This window comes from Polyergus mexicanus, unplaced genomic scaffold (genome assembly GCF_030449975.1).
Source record: "Polyergus mexicanus isolate NDT 795.1 unplaced genomic scaffold, iyPolMexi1.0 SCAF_7, whole genome shotgun sequence".
Lineage (NCBI taxonomy): Eukaryota > Metazoa > Arthropoda > Insecta > Hymenoptera > Formicidae > Polyergus > Polyergus mexicanus.
In genome coordinates, this window is record NW_027223327.1 from 6,880,755 (window position 1) to 6,905,198 (window position 24,444).

The 24,444-nt window shown below is 28.7% G+C and overlaps 2 protein-coding genes and 1 long non-coding RNA gene across 5 annotated transcripts; 1 reads left to right on the plus strand and 2 right to left on the minus strand.

Moving 5' to 3' along the window:
- Positions 1-193: 193 nt before the first annotated feature.
- Positions 194-14,131, plus strand: LOC138934707 (thioredoxin-related transmembrane protein 1). 3 transcript variants are annotated; one of them, XR_011447170.1, is made up of 7 exons: positions 194-696; positions 1,136-1,297; positions 1,479-1,653; positions 3,892-3,993; positions 4,078-4,287; positions 13,256-13,419; positions 13,990-14,131. XR_011447170.1 is itself a non-coding variant. In XM_070298723.1 (5 exons), the coding sequence occupies exons 1-5, from the start codon at positions 551-553 to the stop codon at positions 4,366-4,368; spliced, it is 876 nt and encodes a 291-aa protein (XP_070154824.1). In that variant the 5' UTR covers positions 198-550; the 3' UTR covers positions 4,369-7,210. The 3 variants fall into 3 exon arrangements, 1 of the variants encoding a protein (XP_070154824.1); XR_011447171.1 differs by lacking the exon at positions 13,990-14,131 and adding an exon at positions 13,709-13,723; XM_070298723.1 differs by lacking the exons at positions 13,256-13,419; positions 13,990-14,131 and having other exon boundaries at positions 198-696; positions 4,078-7,210.
- On the minus strand, positions 13,285-14,102 carry LOC138934709 (uncharacterized). The gene is made up of 3 exons (XR_011447172.1): positions 13,971-14,102; positions 13,489-13,625; positions 13,285-13,332 (listed from the first exon to the last, which is right to left on the minus strand). It is a non-coding gene; the product is annotated as an uncharacterized lncRNA (long non-coding RNA).
- Positions 14,132-16,042: 1,911 nt separating the features above from the next.
- Positions 16,043-23,808, minus strand: LOC138935156 (uncharacterized protein PF3D7_1120600-like). The gene is made up of 9 exons (XM_070299583.1): positions 23,667-23,808; positions 23,353-23,580; positions 22,839-22,977; positions 21,753-21,958; positions 20,095-21,423; positions 19,498-19,941; positions 19,340-19,390; positions 18,974-19,108; positions 16,043-16,257 (listed from the first exon to the last, which is right to left on the minus strand). Exons 1-9 carry the CDS (start codon positions 23,806-23,808, stop codon positions 16,043-16,045), a joined length of 2,889 nt encoding a protein of 962 aa, XP_070155684.1.
- Between the last annotated feature and the right edge of the window lie 636 nt (positions 23,809-24,444).

Sequence of the window (24,444 nt, forward strand, 5' to 3'; positions counted from 1 at the left end):
TGCAGCAATAGTAAAGATAAGCAGATAGTGTAATATTTATTATTATTATTAATAAAATATTTTTATAAAATATGGAATTAAATGCTTCCAAAGGAGCCATTCCAAAGAAATTTCCAAAGAAAGAAAAAAGTAGGAAATTATATTATATATATATTTATATATATATAATACAATGAAGGGTCCATAACATACCTTATTTTTCGCTAGTACACTACTGCAATGACGTAACTTTCGTCATACATACGCGCGCAGGATACCATTTCTGGCATCACTGCTTCTGCGCATAGGATAACGTGGAAACGCTTGCCGCGTGGCAAAAGGCGACATAGTAGCCAATCAACTTACAACTTTTCTATTAGTGCGAAAAATGATTGGCTACCGCGTCGCCTTTTACCGCGCGGCAAGCGTTTCCGTCTTATGTGTAGAAACCATGTCTATGATGCGAAGAGGGATCATATTTGTTCGGTAGTTGGCGTTGTATACTATTGTGTAAGTACGATGCCGGTTAACATCGGTGGAAATTGTCAAAGATAAAGTGTTGTTGGTCAAAATGGGTCCTGTATTTTCTATCATTTTCATTGTACTATTATCTACATATGCGAGTGCGGCACAGCAGCAAACAAAGGATAGCTTAGTACAACAACTTAACGAAGATAATTGGGATCTCATGCTCACGGGAGAATGGATGATTGAATTGTAAGTTTAGCCGTTTTCGAATTGATATTTATCCACCGTCATAGCTGATGACATGTCAAACAAAAATATTCGAATTGCTATTAATGAATATTAACATATATTATGGAATGTGAAATATAAAAATAAACCTATTTGATGAAATAAATCTTTGTAATCTGTAGTGCTACAAAAAAATTATTTTTTTTATATACACATTTTCTTAGTTTACGATATACTTTAATCGTACTAAATATTAGACTGTCCAATCACAACCGTTCCTTTCTTTTAAAGGAATGACTATGATTGAGCAGTGTAGTATTAGTACGTATTAAAATATATTGGTGTAAACTAGGCCATTGTTTCACATTAGTATTTATTAATATTACACTATACTAAGTTATATATATAAAATATATTTTGTTAACATTTCTATTGTGTTACGATATTTATTATATTATAGTTATGCACCATGGTGTCCTGCGTGCAAAGCACTTGAACCAATCTGGGAGGATCTTGCATTATTAAAAAAGAATCTCAATATAAATATTGGGAAGATAGATATAACAGATTCCCCAGGTCTTAGTGGTAGATTTATGGTTACAGCTTTACCTACAATATTTTAGTAAGTTTGTAATTTCTATAATTTATATTGAATCTTCTCTTTTTATATGTAGTTATATACAAATATATAAATATATATTAACAATTATATTCTTTATTATAATATTATAAAGATATAATTAATATTTAATTTTATAACTATTATAATTTTATAACTTTTAAATTTATATTTTACTTTCTAGTGTAAACAATGGAATATTTAGGCAATATAGAAGTCCAAGGGATAAAATTTCATTAATTGAATTTGTATCTAAAAAGACGTGGACAAAAGTTGATCCAATACCTAGCTGGAAGAGTCCAACTTCATTTCATATGTCAATTTTGAGTCAATTCTTTAAATTGTCTCAAGTATTACGAGTAAGTATATATGCGTCATGTGTAATTTCTACATTCAGTGTATTCTATTATCAGTAGTGACCTGTTTTTCTCAAAATCTATAAACATCTATATTGCAAAGTATAATTGTCATAAAAATTATATGTATTAGAGAATGGAAAAGTATATATAATTTTTTTACAATAATATGGATATTTTAATATAATATCAATTATAATGCTGTTCATACAACAATATATAACAGAATTATTTTATAAATTATACAAGTTTTATTAGCTTGAATCTTTACTGATAATTTCTATTTTTTCATTTTTACTACAACATTGCTAGCTTCTCACTCTTGTATATTGTATATTGTGATCAAACAATGTATTAAATATTAGTTATTAATACAAAAGTTAAAGGTTACAGAACAAAAATATTGTATAATTTCAAACTGATAAAACTTTTATAATTTGTAAAGCAATTCTTAATTGATACATTAAGTAATTGTTATATTTGTTTTAAATAATACTACAACTTTTATTATATCAGGATATCAACATCATTATATATTAAAAAATTATACTTATCTTCCCGTTTTCTGATATATAACGTTTTTGAGTAAAGCAAGTTTAATAATTTTTAACTCTGAGAACAATTAATGTTATCATAAACTTTGTCTTGGATTATTAGAGATATTTGGATTATTATATTAATCAATGAAATATTTTGAATAAGATGATTGATTAATCATCTTATTTAAAATATTTCATTGATTAATGGCAAGAATGTGTTTTAAAGCTAAAATGGCGTCAAACGGGATATTCTTTATATTATTTATATTATAAATATATTTATATTAATCAGATTCAAAACCCATTTTCGGTCGATGTTCATGGCAAATTGGATTTAATCTTTTTTAGAACGATTAAACCTGCTTCACTCGAAAAAGCTAATAGATAATTTTCATGTATAATAGTTATATATAGAGTGTCCCACCAGTACATCCCTTTCAAAATGAAAATAAATGGCTTTTATCAAAAATCGCGAACATTTTTTAAGTAAATCGGATATGCTCTATCGAATGATGACTTCGAACTTGATCTTGAACTTGACCCTGAGGACAATTGAAGGTCAACTTTTATTTTTTAAATGGAAACGCCTTTTTTATTGCATATTCTTGTAGCTTATCTCGAAACCTTTTCAAAACACTACAATAAAGTATTTTTTCATTAAGTACCTTTGAGTTATTTTATATCTTAATCTGACATATTTTGATTTAAAAAATAAAATATCTTGTAAAACATTTAGTTTTCGGTAATCTTACCGTAATACTGTTATGTACAGAATAATGAAACAAATTAATTAGTATAAAAAAAAATTATTGTTTTTAAGAAAAAATGTGTAATTATTTCCAATGTATTTTTTAAAACAATGATTTGCCTTTTTTACACTAATTGATTTGTCTTATTATTCTGTACATGAAAGTATTACAGTAAGATTATCGAAAACTAAGTATTTTACGACATATTTTATTTTTTATATCAAAATATGTCAGATTAAAATATAAAATAACTCAAAAAGTACTTAATGAAAAAATACTTTATTATAGTGTTTTGAAAAGCTCTCGAGATAAGCTACAAGAATATGCAATAAAAAAGGGGGTTCCCGTTTAAAAAATCGAAGTTGACCTTCAATTGACCTTCAAGGTCACCATTCGATGGAGCATACTCGATTTACTTTATAGGAAATGTTCGCGATTTTTGATAAAAGCCATTTATTTTCATTTTAAAAGAGGTGTACAGGTGGTCTGGGACAGCCTGTGTATTCACAATATAGTTAAATTTAAATGATTTAACCTTTTGTGGCACAAATTTCTTTTTAATATATTTTGCTGAAATTTAATATGAGGTTTTTGGAATCACTGATTACAAATTTGAAGCCAAAATTAAAAAATTCAGAATTACAAACCTAATATGTAAGAATTTTTTAGGCTTCTGATTTTAAATCTGTAGTCAAAATTTGAAAATTTAATATATGGTGGATCCAATATCAAGAAAAGAATATCGCATACTCTTTATGGAAAATTGGAGTTGATCTTGTTTAAACTCAAGAATATGTTATTAAAATTATAATCGCGAATTGTGGAATATTCTATGCGTATATATAACAATATAATATGTGGAATTGAGATGCATGGCTTTGATTTTTACACACAAATTAAATTGGTATAACAGTGTAGAAAAATTCCAATTTAATTACTTTTTTCTATTTTAGGCTATTCATAATAAACTTTTGGAAGATATTGGATTACCTACATGGGGCAGTTATTTAATTTTTGCTGTTGCAACAATTATTTTGGGTGCAATATTAGGATTAGTAAGTGATATATGAATTTATATAATACGTGAATTTCATATGGACATTAAATGCAAAATTAACTATATTTATAATTATATACAGCTTATTGTATGCTTGATCGACTTCATTTATCCACCAAAACCTACGCAACAACAAAACAAAAAGAAACAGAATACATTGGATGGTTCCATGCAGGAGAGAAGTTTGGATGAGGATGAAATTGCTGAAAATGTTGGAGATGATTTAGTAGATGAAGAAGAATGTGAAGCAGAAGAACCTGGAAAAAAAGAATCTGAGATAAAGGAACTTGAAGTGAGTGAGAAAGATAAGGATACTAAAGCTGATACTAGTAGTCCCAATGTTCGCAAGCGTAAGCCACGTAAGGCTGATTAGAGACAATAATTTGCTTAATGTAAATATTTAATAATTATGGATCAATTATGACTAACTTTTATGGTATATTCCCAAAATCATTCCTGCATTGCGATAGCACATGATGAGACATAATATCTTATATCTCAAAATCTAGGTAATCAGATTATTCAAAGAAACAATCATGTTTGCTGTCCTTATATTTAAAAATTTGAGTGCAAGAAACTTTTCTAAATTATCATTGTAAATGTTTTCTTATTTACAAATATATTTTTGAAGTTATGAAAATGAACACTTCTAGTATATTACTCACAGTAATATTTTATTCTAAGCAAAATACATTGTAGAGCTTAAATTTTTTTGAATGTTTTTAAGACTTAATTCTCTCAAAGTAACAAAAATATATATATAAACCTATTGGAAAAACTTTTTTCTAAGTCAAATAAATTTAATAAATGTTTTACTAGCAAGTTATTTGTTAGATGATAATGCGTTCTTAAGAGTTCTTGAAGTAATTAAATTCTCTAAAACACTTTTTACATATGATTTTTATAAAATATTTGACATCACAAAAAAGACAAAATAAACTAAAATATTTGTATGAATTTTTTTTATGATTATAACGAGAGAGAAATAAATCTTTAAACTATTTGATAATTTCTAATGCTTTGTTTTTCATATGAGAAAAAAAACGAATAAAGTGAAAATATTAAAGAAGAAAATGGAAATATTAAGTAATATTTATTGTCTATCTGATAATATGTTTAAGCATATTTGATATCTTTATTAAAGAAAAAATAAAGCATTAATTACTTCCTTTAAAGATTTGAAAGACCATTAAAATATAAAGCTATTTATTAATTATAGTTACTATGTGAGAATTATTATAAATTTATATATTATATATTAAGATGTCCTAGAATCAGCGCACCACTTGATAATGATAGATTCTTGAGATTATTTGGAGATGAAAACCTTTATATGGAAATGTCAAGATTATAATAGTCTTTAAATGAGAAGCAAATTAAAGTAGACCAATAAGAATGCTCAAAATTTGCTTTTTTAGACACAGTACATTGCACAGTAGTAGGTGTTTTAAGATATCAATTCTTTTAACTATTAATATATTTTCAAAATGTTATTATAATCATTTCTCAACAATCTTCTTCACATGAAGTATATCATAGACGAATAATGTCTCACATATAATAAAAATGTTCTAATTAATATAATTGATAAATTATCTTTTTTTATCACAAAATAGAAAATTTGAATACATTGATAAAGTAGAATTTTATATATACATTTGTAATGTCGTGTTAAGTTATAATGTTTATTTTTTAACGGTTTTTTTTTTCCCAGTAAATTATCGATATAGAAAATTTCTATTTGATATCTTAAAGAACCTTTGTTATTGTGCGATGTATTGTGTCTGAAAGCGCAAATTATAAGCAATTATTGGCCAATTGTAAATGTTTTCCTTTTAAAAACTATTGTAGTCTCGGCATTTTGATATTAAAATTTTGATCTCCAAATGATCTCAAGAATTTATTATTAACACATAGTGCATCGATTCTGGAACATCTCGTATATTACATCTTGTTTAATCCCTTTTTTCTCTGCTATTTCTAAATAAAGTATTTTATTATATTAAAAAAATTATTGAAAAATAATTGGTGAATTATCTTAATTATATACACACAAATCGATTGTTTTTTATAATATTTTTCATATATACATTTTGGCTAAAATATACAGGGTGTCATTTAAAGACCACTCACAAATATGAAGCGTTGTTTCTTACTATAAAATGAGTCGAAAAATCCTGAATCATTTTTTTCTATAACATTTAATAAAGGAGTAATTATTGAGTAAAGTCAGGCCAATCGGCGCCGACCTTTAGCCGGGCGCATGTCAGTGAGACGCGCGTCTGGTAGTGTGTGCTCATGCATTTTTTGGTAAAGAATAACGCTATATACTTAGTGGGCGGTCTTTAAGTGACATTCTGTATAATTATACTATAATATTTTGAAATATATTACCAAAAAAAAAAATAGGAAATACTTTTCATACCCTAAAAATTGCTATTTTCAAACCATTGAAACTCGGAGAATTATTGTATACAAAAAATTGAAAAAACATTTTGAAACCTGAAGTTTCAACTTTAACGTCCTATCGGGGGTTTCTAAAAATTTTTTGATCTTTTCTGTGTTTTAAAAAAGAACACATTGTTTTGCTCCTTAAAATTATGTATTTTTGACACTGCAATACGATAAAAAAATTTCTCGAAAAATTCAACTTAAATTCCATAAACTACAATATTTTGCCTACAAAATGCTTTTTGTAAATTTTTAGGGTATGAAAAGTGTTCCCAATTTTTTTTTTGGGTGATGTATTATAGTTATTTAATATAATTATACATGCATTTATATAAAAAGAAATTATGAACTTTTTTCTAAACAGATTGATAATTTTATTAGCATGTATTATAATATTAATATAATATATTAATAATTGGTGTTCATTTTTATCATTAATTAGGAACAGCGATCATTGAGTATAGGTTTTATATAATTTCTTATTGTGCTCAATCAAAGAAGAACGTTTTGTATATTGGTTTTTTTATAAATAGGATTACTTTCTTTTTATGAGCTAAAACAATTTCTATCAATGATCAGATAAAATCAATTTATCATTAAAATGCTATAATGCACAATATTACCTTTTGTAATACATTTTAAATTACATTTTTATAAGGCCTACTTTAGCTTGCTATATCTGAAATTATTTTTCCGACTTTTATACAATACTGTGAAAAAAAGTATGTATGTATATGCATGTATGAGTAATATAGTTATCTTCATAAAAATATTCTTTCATGCTATTGTGACAAGATATGTATGTATGTTATATTAGAATTATGAATAAATGAAGTCTCTGTTCTTAAAAGAAGTTAATTATCGATTATTAATAATATTAAAGTTATTTTATTTATAATTTTTATATATGTACTTTATATATATATATATATATATATATATATATATATATATATATATATATATATATATTGTATATATACATATATACAGGATGTCCCATTTTAAAAGTTCCACCCTTATAACTTTTCAGAATCAACGTTTGAAGAAAAACGACTCGGATAAAAGTTGTAGGGGACAAAGGGGGCTATCTAATAGTGACATTGGATTTGACATTAAAGGTCATTTTCAAGATCATTTGAAGGTCAACTTCCGTTTTTTAAATGGAACCCCCTATTTTTCATTATATATTCTTGTAGCTTATCTCGAGTGCTTTCCAAAACACTATAATAAAGTATTTTTTCATTAAGTACTTTTTGAATTATTTTATATTTTAATGACATATTTTGATATAAAAAATAAAATATTTCGTAAAATAGTCCAGTTTTTGATAATCTTACCGTAATATTTGTATGCACAGAATAATGAGACAAATCAATTAGTGCCAAAAAAACAAATAATTGTTTTAAAAAATACATTGTAAATAATTTTCTTAAAAACAATTTTTTTTATACTAAATTGATTTGTCTCATTATTCTGTACATAAAAGTATTACAGTAAGATTATCGAAAACTAAATATTTTACAAGATATTTGTGGGTAGATTATGCAGGATAGGAGATCCTTGTAGAATGCTACTCAATTTTTCTTAGGTAGATGAATGAATTAGCTTTTTATAACTATGATACATTTATTCAAATCTTTTATACATTAATAACGCAGGTTGTGGTTGCACGTATAAGGGTTATTATTATTGTTATTATTGCTTCGGGGCCTACGTTTGCCTCCGCGTTTCTTCGTTTGAGTCGCGACGTCGACTGTCCTCTTAGGAAATGAAGCTGAACTCGTCTGGGTTCCGTACGTCCTCTTCCTAGGAGACGCTTTTATGGGCGAGACCTTTAGAGGAGAAATCAGCGGAGGCAATCTATTGATTTTCCGACTTCCTCGGCCCTTTTGAGCAATGTGAAGGCATCCATTTCAGACTCAGTCACGCGTTTAAGTAAACTAAGATAGAGTCTTGTGTTTTCATCCCATTGATGCGGATACCATTCTGCAGTTGGAGGAATAGGTGATGCAGGAGTGTGTGATGTTCCGGGTAAGTCTGGCGGAAGAATTGATGTGCGGTTGATAGAGTAATTCCAAAAGCTGCATTATTGCTTGAACCTCCATCATCCGTAAGGGTTTCGGAAAGCGCAGAAGCATCTGACCTGAACACATACTGGAAAGAGGCGAGAGATGTGTCTTTTAATTGATCTTTCAGATCACTCTTGGTAGAAGTTAAGGAATCCAAGCTGGGCTTGTCTTGCTTTATGGATTTTGTTACTTTGGTGGATTTGGTTATCAATTTAGGATCCTTTGGAGTCGTCTTAGTCCAGGAGATTTGGCTGATTTGTCCATGATGGCTGCCGAAAAGTAGACAGGTGCAGAGAAATTGTATTGATAATTCATATAAACTATATTTATCTTCTTTCTCTTGATCACCCTATGGAGTGGCGTCGGGCGAGTCCTTCGCCGAAGAGTGATCTCGGCGACTCCGCAAAGTTAGCCGGACCACTTTAACTTTTTGATAATTAAAATTATCTAATCGTTTGGTGATGATTGGTAGCCTAATTAAAACGTTTGGTGGTCAATCATTTTTTTTTTAATTAAATAATTAAAATATTGGTGTAAAGTTAGCCGGACATTTTTAATTTTTAATCTAATCGATTAAATCAAGGCTTATTCGATGCAAAATCGTTAGGTGGTCACAAATCCTTTATTTACAACGTTTGGTGGTCCATAACTTATCTAAAAAGCAAAAAAAACCATGTGTGGTTAAGTAGTGGGAATGGCTAACTGGAAGCCGTAAAGTTAGCCGAGCAAATATATTATTTACCAACTAATTTTGTTCAAATTGGTCTTAATTGAAAGACAATCGTTTGGTGGTGATTGGTAGTCTAATTACAACGTTTGGTAGTTAATTATTAGGCTATTATGATTATAAAACCATGTGCGCTGTTCCTGCGCCTGCGCGTACCTTCGTCGTGTAATGGCTCTCGCAGCCAGCGCAATGACGTGATATCCAATGAGAGCTCTGCTTTTCGGAAAAAATAAAGCTCTCATTGGATTCGCGCGTCGCGTCATCGCGCTTATCTGCAAGAGCCATAATGCTGATATTACATTCAAACAAAATGTTTGTCGATTGGCTATCAGATGGAGAATTCGGAGAATATCGATAGAAACTCTAGAATTCCAGAAATTGTTTATTCGATAGTCAATCGTATGAATGTAATATCAGGTTAAGGCCGATATTACATTTGTCGTACGACAAACTTTTTAAGCATATTGATTGGCTGCAAAATAGAAACTTTCTTGAATCTTGTTGTGCCTCTAGCCGCTAAGGAAGAGGTCTTTCGGGATTTGTACGCCCAAAGGATTAGGATCCACGCTCGAAATAAGACACTCCCGGACGTTAGGTATAATTTAGTATATTCTGCAAGATTTAATACACTCACTTATTCGTGATTATAATAGTCGGGCGCGATACGTACGGTACTTCGATAATATTACTGAGCGAGCGAGTAACCAGCGAGTAGCTCCCGTTGGTGCATCTCGCGCTTATTATATATCTTAATTAATTAGGTCGTTGATTGGGAAGGAGTGTGGTGTCCCTGACCGGAGCATGTCTCGTGCTCCGCTTGTCAGTCTGTCTCGTCAGCTGCTTACTCAGCTTCCGAGAACTTGACCGTGACTTCCTTCTCTTTAGTCACGTATCTTACTTTTATTTTATTAATATTCTTTTATTACTTTACTCTTTCTTAATTATCTTTCCTTGATCTCTTTTCTAATTTTACTGCTTTGCTTTACTCACCTCTTTCTTACACTTTTCTGTTTTACTTTATTGTTTTATCCTTTAATGTATTAAGAAATTGGTCGACATCCCTCCCCCTTTGGAAAAAGAAAATTAATTATACGTGAATTTTCGTCTACATATTTTTTCGCTATACATTTTTTGCATTTTACAATTGTTTCTTATATTTACTTTATTTTAATATAACATCGCAGTGTTAGTTATCGCGGTGTCGGTTTCTATCTCAGTTGTTCTATTCGATCCGCTTGCGGTGCCGTAGATGTGCTCTTGAATTATTTTCGGTTTTCCTGATGCATCGGCTTTCTTAGGGATTACCAATAACGGTGCGTTCCATTGGCTCGTGCTTGGTCGGATTATTTTATTTCTTAACATTTCTCGGACTTGTCGATTTACTTTCTCTTTATGCTTCTCCGGCAGGCGATAAGGCCGTACGTTGACCGGTGAGCTATCTGCTTGCGTTGCAATCTTATGCGCGACAGTATCTGCCCACACGGAACAAAAACCTCTAATGAAAGTCCAGTAGACGTCCATCATGGAGATTCAAAACCTCTATCTCAGACAGCACAAGGATGTCCTTAGGACGTCCAAAGGGCATCCAGGACATATATGTAGGATATCCTCAGGATATCCCATTGTAATCCTCAGATTTCCTCTGGATGTCCTGAGAAAGAGTAAATGATAGCTGTATATTAACCTCTGGAGAATCCAGGGAGATCCTGTGGAACATCCTAAGGATTTTTATAGGATATGTTAGGGATATTTTTCGTATGTTTCAAGGAGCAAATTTTAAAATTTAAATATAAATTAAAATTATGTTTTGTTATTTACTGCCAATATTAAAAATCTAATATTAAAAATAGTTCACCGTTCTTTAATATTTGAGGCTTTCGTGCTGTACATGAATATTTTAGATTTGGCTCCCGGGTTTGAGTTGTGTAATATTTTCTAAACAATCCAATATCTGAATTTCCTATGTTGGGATTGCATCAGAAATTGAACTGATAGAAAATAATTACATTTGTAATTTCCTGTCAGTTGCTCTTTGCAAACTTTATATAATTCTCATGACCAAATCTCAAATACGAGTTCGCGTGTCGCATAGCGGTAAACAAACGAACTAGCAGTTGAGTACTATTGTTTGTAAAGTTTTTGGAATGTTGCGAACAGTAACATTTTTCATGAAATATTAAATAAATAATAATTTTGGATATATGAAAATGTGCGCATCAAATTCAATTATTAATATTAAACGAAATTAATGTTAACAATTAATTGCACATGTATATGTCCTCTGGAAATCCAAAGGACATCCAATATAATAGACAGGGCAGATATATCCTACAGACATCCAGGGGTTATCCAGTGGACATTTATATAGGACATTAATACTTATTATAATACTTAAGATTTCTAAATTATAATAAATAGTCCACACAACTAAAAATAATTATGTATGCATATTAAATTTTTATAAATATATTTATAATAATATCTTAAAACATCCTACAAATATCCTGAACCGTCCTGGACATATTCAGGATGATCCTGAGGTTGTTTTGTGCTGTCTGGGATTAGACGTCCATGTAATCTCCTATAGACATCTATTACACATCCACAGTTCCGCATTTCTTACTTCCATTCAACATCCATTAGACGTCTTCATAGATGTAAGATGAACGTTATATAGTGTAATCATCATAGATATTTTGTGGAACTTTGATGGATAAATAATAGACATTAACTAGAGGTTATATAGATTTATTATGGATGCTTTTTCCACAAAAATTAAAAACTAAACTATCATTCATAAATTGTTGAATTTATATTATTTACTCATTTTTATGTGTGTACTAATTGTACCAAATACAAGAAATATATTTCGTTAAATCAAAAATATATTAATTGTTTTTAATAATTAATTATTTACGCAAACAGAAAAATGAATAAATATTACATATCTAACAATCCCTACAAAATTTTTTTTTTTTAGTTATTGCCTGTAAATGTATTGTATATAATTTTTTATTGAAAAAAAAAATATTTTTTCGGTTTTATTGATAAATTTGAATTAAGTTATAATTGTATATATTATCATATATAACCGATATGAAATAAAATTGCAAATATTTTTAACGGTACAATTAATAAATTAAGAAGATTTCGCACTTTTTCGATCAGTCGGTTCTATTTTTATCTTAATAGTAAAAGAAAGATAATTGTAAACACACAAAAATAAAAAAATTGTGAAAAACCTTTTTCTAGTTATTGTAAAACCAATAACAAATACAAATCATATAAATAAGAAATATTTTGCAGTAATTGATAATAACACACAAATCTGTGTCAATAAGAATTTCATAAAATAAAAATTTTTATTAACACAGATGCATATGTTCGATTATTATATGCAATCTTAATATATTTATAATGCGCGTAACTCAAAAAACTATATAACTTTTATTATTAATTAAAATGTGGATGTAAATTGTCCATGCACATCTGAAACATATGTAAAATCTATTATAATAGGCTTATTTTTAAACAGTAAGCGAATTGACCAATCATAATCGAGATTCACTAGGGTTATTTCGAGAGTACTCAATTGTGATTGATCAATTCGTTTACCGTCTAAATCTTACTGTTTTTATATTTTTCTAATGGCTCTCAATACTGAAAATTTATAATTTACATAACATATACTATTGATTTTCAATATTAGCAGTGAAAATCAAGACCCAGTCCATTCTACTTAAAGCCAATGGCTTTTACAGAAACATAAGCAATAGTAGTGTACAAATAGTGTCGGAAATAACCTATAATTAAAGAGCCATTTAATTTCAATATACAGTGATGAGCGTGAATGGTGAGTATATACATATAATAATCTAAACATATAAAATATAAACATTATTCTGAATACGAGCTTAGAGAATTGTGTGTTAAAACAATAATATATTTCTCCCCTTATTATCTTTTCGCTATATCTTTTCATATCTTGTATTAATTTTTTTTTTTTTTAGGAAGTCTCAGACTTGCGATATAATAAGCTATTGGAAACTTGCACATCGCATTTCATCATTGACTGTTTCATAAAGAGCTGAAAACGAACTTACGTACATTATTGCAAGTGAAAATAACTGCGAAATATGCAAATAATTCTATAACACAACGTACAATAGAATTGGTATGTAATATGTTGCCAGTAATGATTAAAATAATTAATATTTCATACCTTTTGACATTATTAATATACCTTTCCATTTCTTTATTCTGATAAATTAGAAACGTTGCCTTCGCATCTATGTGTCCGCTTCTTCTCATTTTCATGTCTCGCTTTTGAATGTCGAAACCACTCCATAACCCTTCGTTGTATTTTGCCCTGATCGGAATCTGAGATATTGTGAAGTATGGATCCAAAAAATATTTTCATTATTTTAACTTTTTCTTCTATACTAATTGATTGATGACTATAGTAATTCATAGTGTATTATCTTTGTTTAATAATTATTTCTAAGTTATACAATGTAAAAACGGAAATAAAATTTAATTCATCAAAAACTTTTTAAATTTGATTAAAGTAGTAATCATAAATATATCTATATATGATACAAAATGTTCCATGGCAAGTTATTGAAACTAATTAGCTGTCATTTTTACACGCACATAGAGAGGAAAAAAAAAATATCTTCTAACAGAAGATATTTTGCAGTTGTATTTACATATAAACAAACTTACTGAAAATAACTTTTATTAGTTCCAATTTATGCAGTGGCTCTTTTCCGCGTCGGCCTTCGCAGTTATATTTCTCCGCCAATTTATTTGAGAATGTTTTATACAACGTTCTCTTTACGGCATCATCGACGCATGTTCCTCCGACAGATTTGATATATATCTGCTATAAGGTAAGAGTAAAAGTAATATATTATTAGATTAAATAAAGTAATGTCTTTTTCTTAACAATCTTCAATTACTTTCTATAGCAATTTTAAATGATTAATATCTCTGATAATATCTAATAAATAATTAATAATAATTTTAAATGATTAATATATCTCATGAAATGTGATAATCTTATAAGTAAAAAAAAAACAGCTTTTTATGCTTAATTATTCTTTATATAAGACTTCTATTATATAAGACTCTTCGGCCGCGAGGATTTCCGCCGTACGCGACTTAATTAGGCCGCGACAGCTAAAGAAATCTCTCGAATACGCCGGTAACTACTTTACGCACGCTCGTGAATCCGCTTCGATATAATAGAAAATACTAGATTACGCGACTCAAATCGGTCCGTTGGTCCGGCTCGCGGTAAGCCGATATATGTCTCGATAACAATGACGGTGACCTTTGCGTTGAAATGCCTAATCCCTAGCTCGAATGACTCGCGGAAACTAATAGCGGGCTCAAAGACACCCGATAGATTTCTTGTACGAATTTTTAGGATTTCGCTTCCTCCTGACTCTAATTTCTTACAATACTTACAAACACGCGCTAACAATACACAGGAACAATACGGAAACCATCTATAACGACTGTGGTGTACGAGTCGTGCGGCGCAATACTTTGCGCGAGTCGGAATATCGATCGCGTGAACGCCAAAAATCCCGATAATTTACGACGTATTATACAGACTAACGCGAAAATAACACTAATGACTGTCGGCGGCAGCGAAGTGAATAGAGAGAGCCTATTTTATCTAATTCGGATGAGCGACATGTGCCCGTCGGCCGTGCGACTTAATCTACCGAAAACATTCACCAAAGTAATTCACCAAAACGCGTGGCTCGACAACTATTTAGGGCGCAACTCATCCGAATTAATTACCTACAGTTATTCGGCAACAAAATCGGGTCGACGACGCTCGTCCCACCGGCCGGAAGTTCTCTGTGCTTCTCCTAAGCGGTTCGGTGTGTTTGCTCGCTCCCGGAAAAGCCTGCGTCTTCTCTAACGGCTCGCCGAACAGTGCCGAGCGAGAGTCCTGCAGGAGACACGTCGGCGCGATAAATCGCTATCGCGCCACTTGTGGCGCTTTCGCGTTACGCAGGGCCGTCCTGCGGTCCTCGCGATCCTTGTTGTCACCACGGCCGTGTTGGTGGATCCTCGCCCCGAAATTTCCTAAATCCGTTGTTGTCTGACCGGCAGATGCGGAATTTCGGCAGCGTCCGAACGGTTCTCCCTCCTATTTTGAAAGATAGGTCCATGGTGAAGAATCCTCCCGCCGCTCCGTCCTTGGGACTCCCTCGCTTCGCGCGGGTGGAGTGGCCGCCCCTTCGGCCGGTTCCTTCCGGTCCTTCGCTTCTGTCCCTGTCTTAGTAATATTAAATTATCGGTAGCGAGGTATATTAGCCACCATGAATGTACTTAATATTGAAAGACTACGACCTGATGTCTCCTATGTCCTGGACTTCCGCTCTTGGCCGTCTCTCCTCTCTCTTCCTCTCCTTCCTCTCCTTCCGCCGGATGGGATCCCGCCGCTCGACCTCGTGCCGACAACTAACTCGCGGGCTCATCTCGAGCTTACATTTGCGATTTTTCCACCCGAAAGTCAGATCGCGCTGATCTGACCCTCGGACCGCTCTCTCCCTAAATTAGGAAGACGCAGGCCCCCGAAAAACCGCCCCCGATCGGGCCATTCGGCCCTTGTGACGGACGTCCCAAAAACGTCACGTCACAATGTATATATATATATATATATATATATATATATATATATATATATGCATTCAATTACTAAAATATAATTTCACATGACTATTATATTGTATATAAATTTATATGCGTTAACTTACTATTTCAGTGTTATGTTGTTAATCTGAAACTTTCAAAATCTCCTCAACTTCCGCTAATTGGGCTACAGTTTGCAACGGAAACCGATTTTCAGCGTCACCAAAAGAAAATTTCGTATTTGCATATTCTGTGCTTTTATTAGTTCTTTCAACTAAAATATCTAATAAGCTCAATGCTTGTCTCATATCATATTTTATAGTCACTATTTCTCTTGTTAATCTCTTTAAATGATCCACTGTAAATAGCATTTATTATTAATAAACAGTTATATATATATATATATATATATATATATATATATATATATATATACACACACACACACTTATAATGTATAAATAGCATATACATGTATATAATATATATAAATAAATGTATATAAATGTATATAATAATATAATAAAATGTAATAAGTATAGTAAATAAAATATATAAACTGTATATAAAACATATAAATTAGTGGCATTACATACGTTGCTTTTTCAAAAAATATAGCAGACAAGAACATATATTGTATTTCGATATACTATACAATTTTACTAATGAAAGAAATAAAATTATTGCATTTTTTTTAAATTGATAGTTCTATATGAAAATATTTATTATTATTATTATCTTTCGCATATCTATTATATAAAAGTTATATAAAACTATAAAAAAATAATAATAATAATAGATTTTATTAAAAATTTTAGAAATAGGTAAAATTTGTAATACCTATTATTTTTAAATTTGTATAGAAAACAATTTAACACGTATAAATAAAGGCCTTACAATTGCTAAATTTGCTCACAATACACAATTGCTAAACTCTATTACAGTTGCAAAATTTCTATATGTACACCATTTATTTCAAATATATATATATATAATAAATGGTGCAGGCGTGTGCGTATGCGTGTGCGTATGCGTGTGCGTGTGTGCGTGCGTGCATGTGTATGTACGTATATGTGTGTATGTTCATATTATATTTATATGCATTACATTTACTTACCAATTGCAGTTTGTGTGAGAACTGATGATTTAAATCATCATCTTCCTTTTCCTTTACATATCAGTTTCTTTGCATACAGCTAGATCGACCAACTTCCTCCATTTTATTAATATGTCGGTGTATTAAATTGTCTCCATTTTTCTCTCTTGTAGCAATGTTAAACGCTTCTTCATCTCTTTCGTACAAAATACCATAACCATTCGCATCTGCACATAAAATATATTATAAATACATTTAGCATTCAAAATAGAAGTTAGAAGAAAAATTGAATTTTGACAAGATATATGTAAACTTTATGAGTATAGTGCACACATATATATTATTCTATATATACAAATATATATATTTCGTCGTATATCTATATATATATATATATATATAAAATATGTAGGCACACAATTTTTAAGATATTATTAATATTGTATATGTATTATTTTAAATATTGTATGTAAAAAATTATGTATACTTTTGTAAATTTATAATTGCTGATAATATTAATGATAAATATGAAATATATATGTATAAAATTAATGGCGTGCGCGCGCGCGTGGTGTGTGTGTGTGGGCGTGTGTATGTGTGTATATATGATATTTATATGCATTACATTTACTTACCAATCGCAGCTTGTGAAAATTGATGATTTTAATTATTATTTTCCTTTTCCTTTATATATTGGTTTCCTTGCGTACAGTTAGATCGACCAATTTCCTCCATTTTATTCATATGTCGGTGTATTGAATTGTCTCGATTTTTCTCTCTTGTAGCAATGTTAAGCGTTTCTTCATCTCTTTCGTACAAAGTACCATAATCATTCGCATCTGCACATAAAATATATTATAAATACATTTAGCATTCAAAATAGGAGTTAGAAAGATAATTGAATTTTGACAAGTTATATATGTAAAGTATATGAGTATAGTACATATATATATTATTCAGGGTTGGGAAGTAACGCGTTACTTGTAACGTCGTTACCGTTACAGTTACTTTTTTTCGATAACGATCGTTACTTTTCTCTATTTGTAACCATAACGGTAACGTCGTTACATTTTTACAGTAACGGTAACGGATTAGCCGTTACTTTTATCGTTATTTTTTGGTTCTTTATTATCTTACATCTATTCGATAGATGTATTTTTTGAAAAATATTTTGTAGCCTTCTATCATTGGCTGCATTCCGATAGTCACTGCTAGTACTGAAAATCTATAGTAACGTAAATTATAGATTTTACAATACTGATAGTGAATATTGGAATACACTCTGAATAATATCAATATTTCTCTTATCAATATTTAAAAACTATGTTCCATAAAAATTTTCGACAAATTTGAAATTTGTAAATTACAATTTAAATTCTTATAAAGATAAGCGTATTGAAAAGTAAAGATATTAACATAAAAAATTAGAATCATTAAATAAGTTTAATATAAAAGAACGCTTGCTATATAGAGACTAATTTAGAGTTTTTAATTGTAACATAGATTATTACATTTAATATTGATTATTAAATAATTGTATAATCTAATAGCTTATTTTAGCATTACAAAAAAACAAAAACATAACGAAAAAGTAACGAGTCGTTACTTTTCAAGTAACGGTAACGGTAACGCGTTACTTTTTAAAATTAGTAACGAGTAACGGTAACGAGTTACTTTTTACAAAAAATAACGGTAACGATAATACGTTACTTTTGTAGAGTAACGTTCCCAACTCTGATATTATTCTATATATACATATATGTATATTTCGTCGTATATCCATATATGTATAGATAGAATATGTAGGCACACAATTTTTAAAATATTAATATTGTATATGTATTATTTTAAATATTGTATGTAAAAAATTATGTATATATTTTTAAATTTATAATTACTGATAATATTAATTATAAGTATGAAATTTTATATAATATTATATGCATTGTTACATGAAGATATGTTAAAATTTGCTCACCTTGCAAAGATGATGAGTAGGAGCTCAAGTTTGAAATTTGTGATGATCCTTTGTATTTTTTTGCAGAATCCCAAGAACGTGTAATGGATGCACTTTCACATTGTACTGTTTCGTTTGTATTGCACAGTCGTTGACCTTTCATATTGATAAAATAAAATAATATAATGTTAAAATATAAGAGAGATGATAATTATAAAACTTTAACTTATTAAATATGTATATAGGATAGAAGTATATAATGTATATATGATAGAAGTATATATGTAAAATTAAAATAATGCGTAAATGAATGATTTCGAATTCAATCATGTATAGAATTAACACACTTACTGTTATATAATTTTTTTAGATCTTTTGTAATCTCACTTTTCTTTCTTTTCGGAGCGAGATTGTTGTTAATAAGTAGATAGGAAGATTCTATAAATAATATAGTATTGTTAATTATATCTATATAAAAACAATTGTTTTCTTTTTATATAAAATTTAATATCTATAAAGCAGCGATAATGATTGCTATTTCATACCTTGCGTGTTATTATTATCTAAATTATTATTAGCTAGATCATCGTCAGCATTAGTATCATTTAAGCTGATATCACTATTATTATAGCTGATACTATCATTATCATGGTCATGAGTATTGCTATCATCTATATCAGAGCTATCTATATCAGAGTTACTATTATTTGTACCGAGTGCAGCTTCCAGATATTTACTGATATTAAGAATATCAGCTTCTTTTTGAGGTAATCTATAGTACTTTTTATATATATTTTCTTGGTGTCCCATAAAATTCGCTAATTCGTATACTTCATGTTCTGTTAATTTTAATTTGTGACAATTAGTTGCGATATGTTTTCTAAGAAGAGTACCACGTAGTCTTTCAGGATGATCAGCTCCACACTCATATGCAAATTTCCGCATCTGGTCACACGCTCTTAAAAATTTAAATCTTTGCTTATTGAAACCTGCTATTCCAAAAATATATGGATTTTTTGGATGTACATTAGCCTGATTTCGGCATTGTATAAATAATTTTATACAATCTAAAACATCAGATTGTAATAAAACGGGAACAGGACGACCTAACTTCCCTCTAATTTGAAATCGCACATATTTACGTGCAATTTCTTTGGCTGAAAGGGATTTAAAAAGATCCGGATCACTTTGTTCATTTAAATCTTCATAAGTATAAAAATCTTCCAATAATATTCTTTGTATTTCACCTGCACGTTTTCTGTTATATATTTGCATAGAAATTAATGTACATTCACCCAGAGCTTGCCATACATTATAAGAAAATTTCTCTTTCAAAATCTTATATGCTTCACATCTCTTAGTATTTACATAATTATAAAGCTTTTTTATATCGTTTATGCTTGGAGCTATTTCCACTTTTTGTCGTGTGATATGTGCTCTTGTTTCTAATTGAAATGCTGTAGAAGCAGCACCAAATTTCTGAGTTTCTGGATTATATCGAGCTACTTGATATACTGCTTTAATGCAGTCATCGTAATATTTTGGCTGATACAATGAGGCAAAATCCGTAATTTCATTATTTATGTTTTTTAATGCTTGTAGAGACCGTCCAAGTGTTCGTAATCTGTTTCGCACCATATCGTGTTGATGCTGAGGCTTATATTTCATACAAAGTTTATTACCATATCGAATAATTAACTCGTCATATCTTATGAGACGTGTAATAGAATCTTCTCTTAATACCGGAAAAATCATTTTTTTTAGAGTTTGAGAAACTATTTCATTAATTCTTCCGAGAATTGTCCGTCCCAAAACTGTAATTGTTCGATTTTTAGGATATTTTAAATTTACACACTTTCGAGTATGATTACGTAAGGTGTTCTTCGAAAAAAATCCATAGCATTTGATACACACTCCATATTCACTAGCTTTCTTATTAAATTTAATGTTCGGTCGTCTAACAACATGTAATTTGCCATCATTTAACATTTTATCCGTATTTAATTGAAATTCTCCTTGCCGGCGTATTGTTTCAATTATTCTTTTACGTTCAAGACATCCTTTTGGCAATTGAGCGAATTTTTTAACATCTTCTTCATTACGATGTACATTTTCTAAATGTCTTGCAATTTTTGATTTTGGTAATTTACAAAAAAGACAGTAGTATTTCTTTATGCCACTACAAGAATTATCAATCGTAAGCTGTGCATCATCACATCCCGACGTACCCGGTGCATTTGCCGTTGACGATAGATTTAATAAAGTCGATCTGCGTAAGTTATTAGATGTATTTGTTTCATTTTCGTTTATATGTTCGTTGCTTAGCTCGCCGTCATTGCTTTCATAATCAGTATCACTTGTTGAATCTTCCGATGGTTCATAATCTCTATCAAGATTGTTATCATCTTTGATATTTTCGGTATTTTGTTCTTCCTCCAGTTTATCTTCCGTTTGTTGTATATTTTCTAATTCTATTAAACATTAAAATTTTACTGTATGTTTAATTAAATATATTAGCTCATTTTATATATATATGTATAATATACTATATATTAAATATCATTATATATATATATATATATATATATATATATATATATATATATATATATGTCACATATATCACATATGTATAATGTATATATATAAATATATATATATATATATATATACATATACATTATTTATAGCATGAATTAACCATTGTATAATGTGAATTGAATAACAATGTTTTAATAAAACATAAATATGATATTTAAGCAAAATATTATTAATAAAATCAAAATTATTATTAACTTACTATTGATAGTATTTTCTATTTCAGGAAAATTTTCTATCGTATATGTATTATTGAGAAGTATTGATTCATCCATTATAAAAGATATATTGTTAATATCACTATAGTTTAACAAGTAGTTTCCTTTCTTTTCATTATTTTCAATCTGTTTTAAAATTGATTCTTCGTCAAATATAGATAAATTTAGCAGGTCGCTTTGAGATTCATACCTATAATCAAATATAATATACATATTTATGATATAACTTTTACATATTATATAAAAATGCATATAATAAATTTTGATGTAAACTAATCACAAAAAGAAAAGTGGAAATAAAAAATAAAAAAATATCTGCAGCTCAACAAGTAGAAAATATGCTTTGCATAAAAATTTCTTTCGCCACCAAAAAAAGTAAAATATTCTCAACAATATAGTAATTTATAGAGCATATAATACAGACACATAAGCAATTTATAGTATATTTATGAAAATAGAAAAATCAACCATATTAAAACAAAACTATGCATATATGTATATGTGTGTGTTTATACAGATGTGAAAAACTTGAGTTATAAACTATCGCGGATATAAAATAATAAAGTAAAACTTTCTTAAACTAGCGAAAAAAGTATTTTTGACAAAAAGATGTTTGCAAGAAAAACAACATTTTAAGAAATTTTTTATATAAGAAGTTAATTATTCATATATGTTGTAAACTCTCATATGTATAAAGTTTGTTTATATATCTAATAAAAAATCTGGTTTAGAAATAAAATATATACATATATATTTTCATTATTGACAACTTTCACAAGTATTGATATTATACTATATAATATAAATACATAATTTTATGTACTTCAGATATATATATATATCTGAAGTACATAAAATTATGTATTTCATATTTGCTTACAAAATAGAATTCTGCTGTCATAGATTATGTCAAATTCTTCACATAATTTTATAACTCCGCAACTCCTAACAGAGGAAATTATAGTTCACTACACATATCGAATAACTAATAAATTATTTGAATTTTGGAATTATAACAATAATATTATGCAATATTAAGAGAATTTACATATAAGAATATACATATTTACCTGCACATTTCTGGCTTTATTGTAATTATTTTAGCATTATTTTCCTTGTTATTACATATTAAATCTTCATTAGAATTTTTATTATTTGGTAAGTTTTTGTAAAATGCGCGGTTAAATGCAGCAAGTAAAAATGGATGATCTATAAAAAATAACCAGATGTTGAAGCAAAATTTTCAAAATAATAGATTAAAAAAGTAGACAAATACTGATAAGTAAACTAATATTGGTAAACATGATAAGTACGATTACTGTAAAATATTTCAAATAGAGGTCAAAATTTATCTATCAGATATTTATTTTCGAATTTGAATTATTTTGTGTACTATTAAACAATTGTTTATTTTTTACTCTTCCGATAATTTTATGAAACATTTTGTTATAATTTACGTAGTTTATTTTACTACTTTCAATTCCATTTGTTTATATATTAATATATAATATGCAATAATACGCAGACATTACGTTTATATTTTTTAATTGACGATTTTTTATGACACAAAAATTAAATATATACCTGTATCTCCTAATTCATTCTGTTCATTATCATATGATTGTAATTTACTCTTTCTTTTAATTTCATGGCTATTGCATAGTTCATTATTATTCTTGCTTTTATTTTTTTGTAAAATGATATCTAAGCGTATATTACTTTTATCCTTCATTTTCGTTTCTATAGTTGTTTCATTCCTATTATCCATATTTCTATCTTCACAATTGTTTTGCGAGATATACATTTTACTAGCTGTGCAAATAATAATAACATTACATGCATACAATCGCAGATTAAAAGTTTTTAATAAATATTTTAAATATAATAATTCAACATACATGATTTATCTTGCAGAGTATCATGTAACTTAATTTTTTTATTTTTCTTATCCATGTGATCATCCGGTTCTTCACTATCAATATTACGCAGATTAATGTCTGAATTTATTTTACTTCCTTTTATCTTTTCTATTTTTACCATTATTTCGCTTTTGTTTTTTTCACAGTTATTAAATATTTCAATTTGATCTTCTCTTTTTCTTTTTTTATGATTTGCATTTAACTTATTTTTTATAACTGCAATTAATAATTTCAAAAATTATGACATATTATTAATAATTTTAATAATTATTATTTTGGCATGATAATTAGCAATCGAAAGATTTTAATGGAAATAAAATAAAAATATAATAATAATATAATAATTCAATGATTAGATTTCAAATTCTCTACAAGCATTCAGCAACCAGTATATAAAATAAAAAATATAAAATTTATAATAAGATTATAAATTAAAAAAAGAAAATACCTTTTATTTGAAATTTGTTTAATAATACTTTTTCTTCTATTATGATTGGAAGCTGTCGCTTTTTACAGTGCGTTTCATCTAATTTATAAACAAAGATATCAGAAAATTATATAATAATGTTACAAATATTGGATAAGTTTTATTTGATATAATTTTCAAAAATAATAATATTATAGCGTCTTCCATTGGGAAAAACTTGCAGCACTGAGTGCTTGAAGCGTATATCATTAGTAATATTAATAAAATGTTCTAAATACTGCACATTCATTGGGAGTGCAAAATGCTCTCAATGAGCACTGAAAATAGTTT

Bases quoted from the DNA above. Each gene is read 5' to 3' on its own strand.
- LOC138934707 (XM_070298723.1), top strand. From the start codon at position 551: ATGGGTCCTGTATTTTCTATCATTTTCATTGTACTATTATCTACATAT. The intron at 697-1,135 runs GTAAGTTTAGCC...ATTATATTATAG, and splicing joins GGAGAATGGATGATTGAATT to TTATGCACCATGGTGTCCTG. The intron at 1,654-3,891 runs GTAAGTATATAT...TTTCTATTTTAG, and splicing joins AATTGTCTCAAGTATTACGA to GCTATTCATAATAAACTTTT.
- LOC138935156 (XM_070299583.1), bottom strand. From the start codon at position 23,808: ATGGTAAAAATAGAAAAGATAAAAGGAAGTAAAATAAATTCAGACATT. The intron at 19,109-19,339 runs GTGAGATTACAA...TCAATATGAAAG, and splicing joins CGCTCCGAAAAGAAAGAAAA to GTCAACGACTGTGCAATACA. The intron at 16,258-18,973 runs GTGAGCAAATTT...TGCTATTTACAG, and splicing joins CTACTCATCATCTTTGCAAG to TGGATCATTTAAAGAGATTA.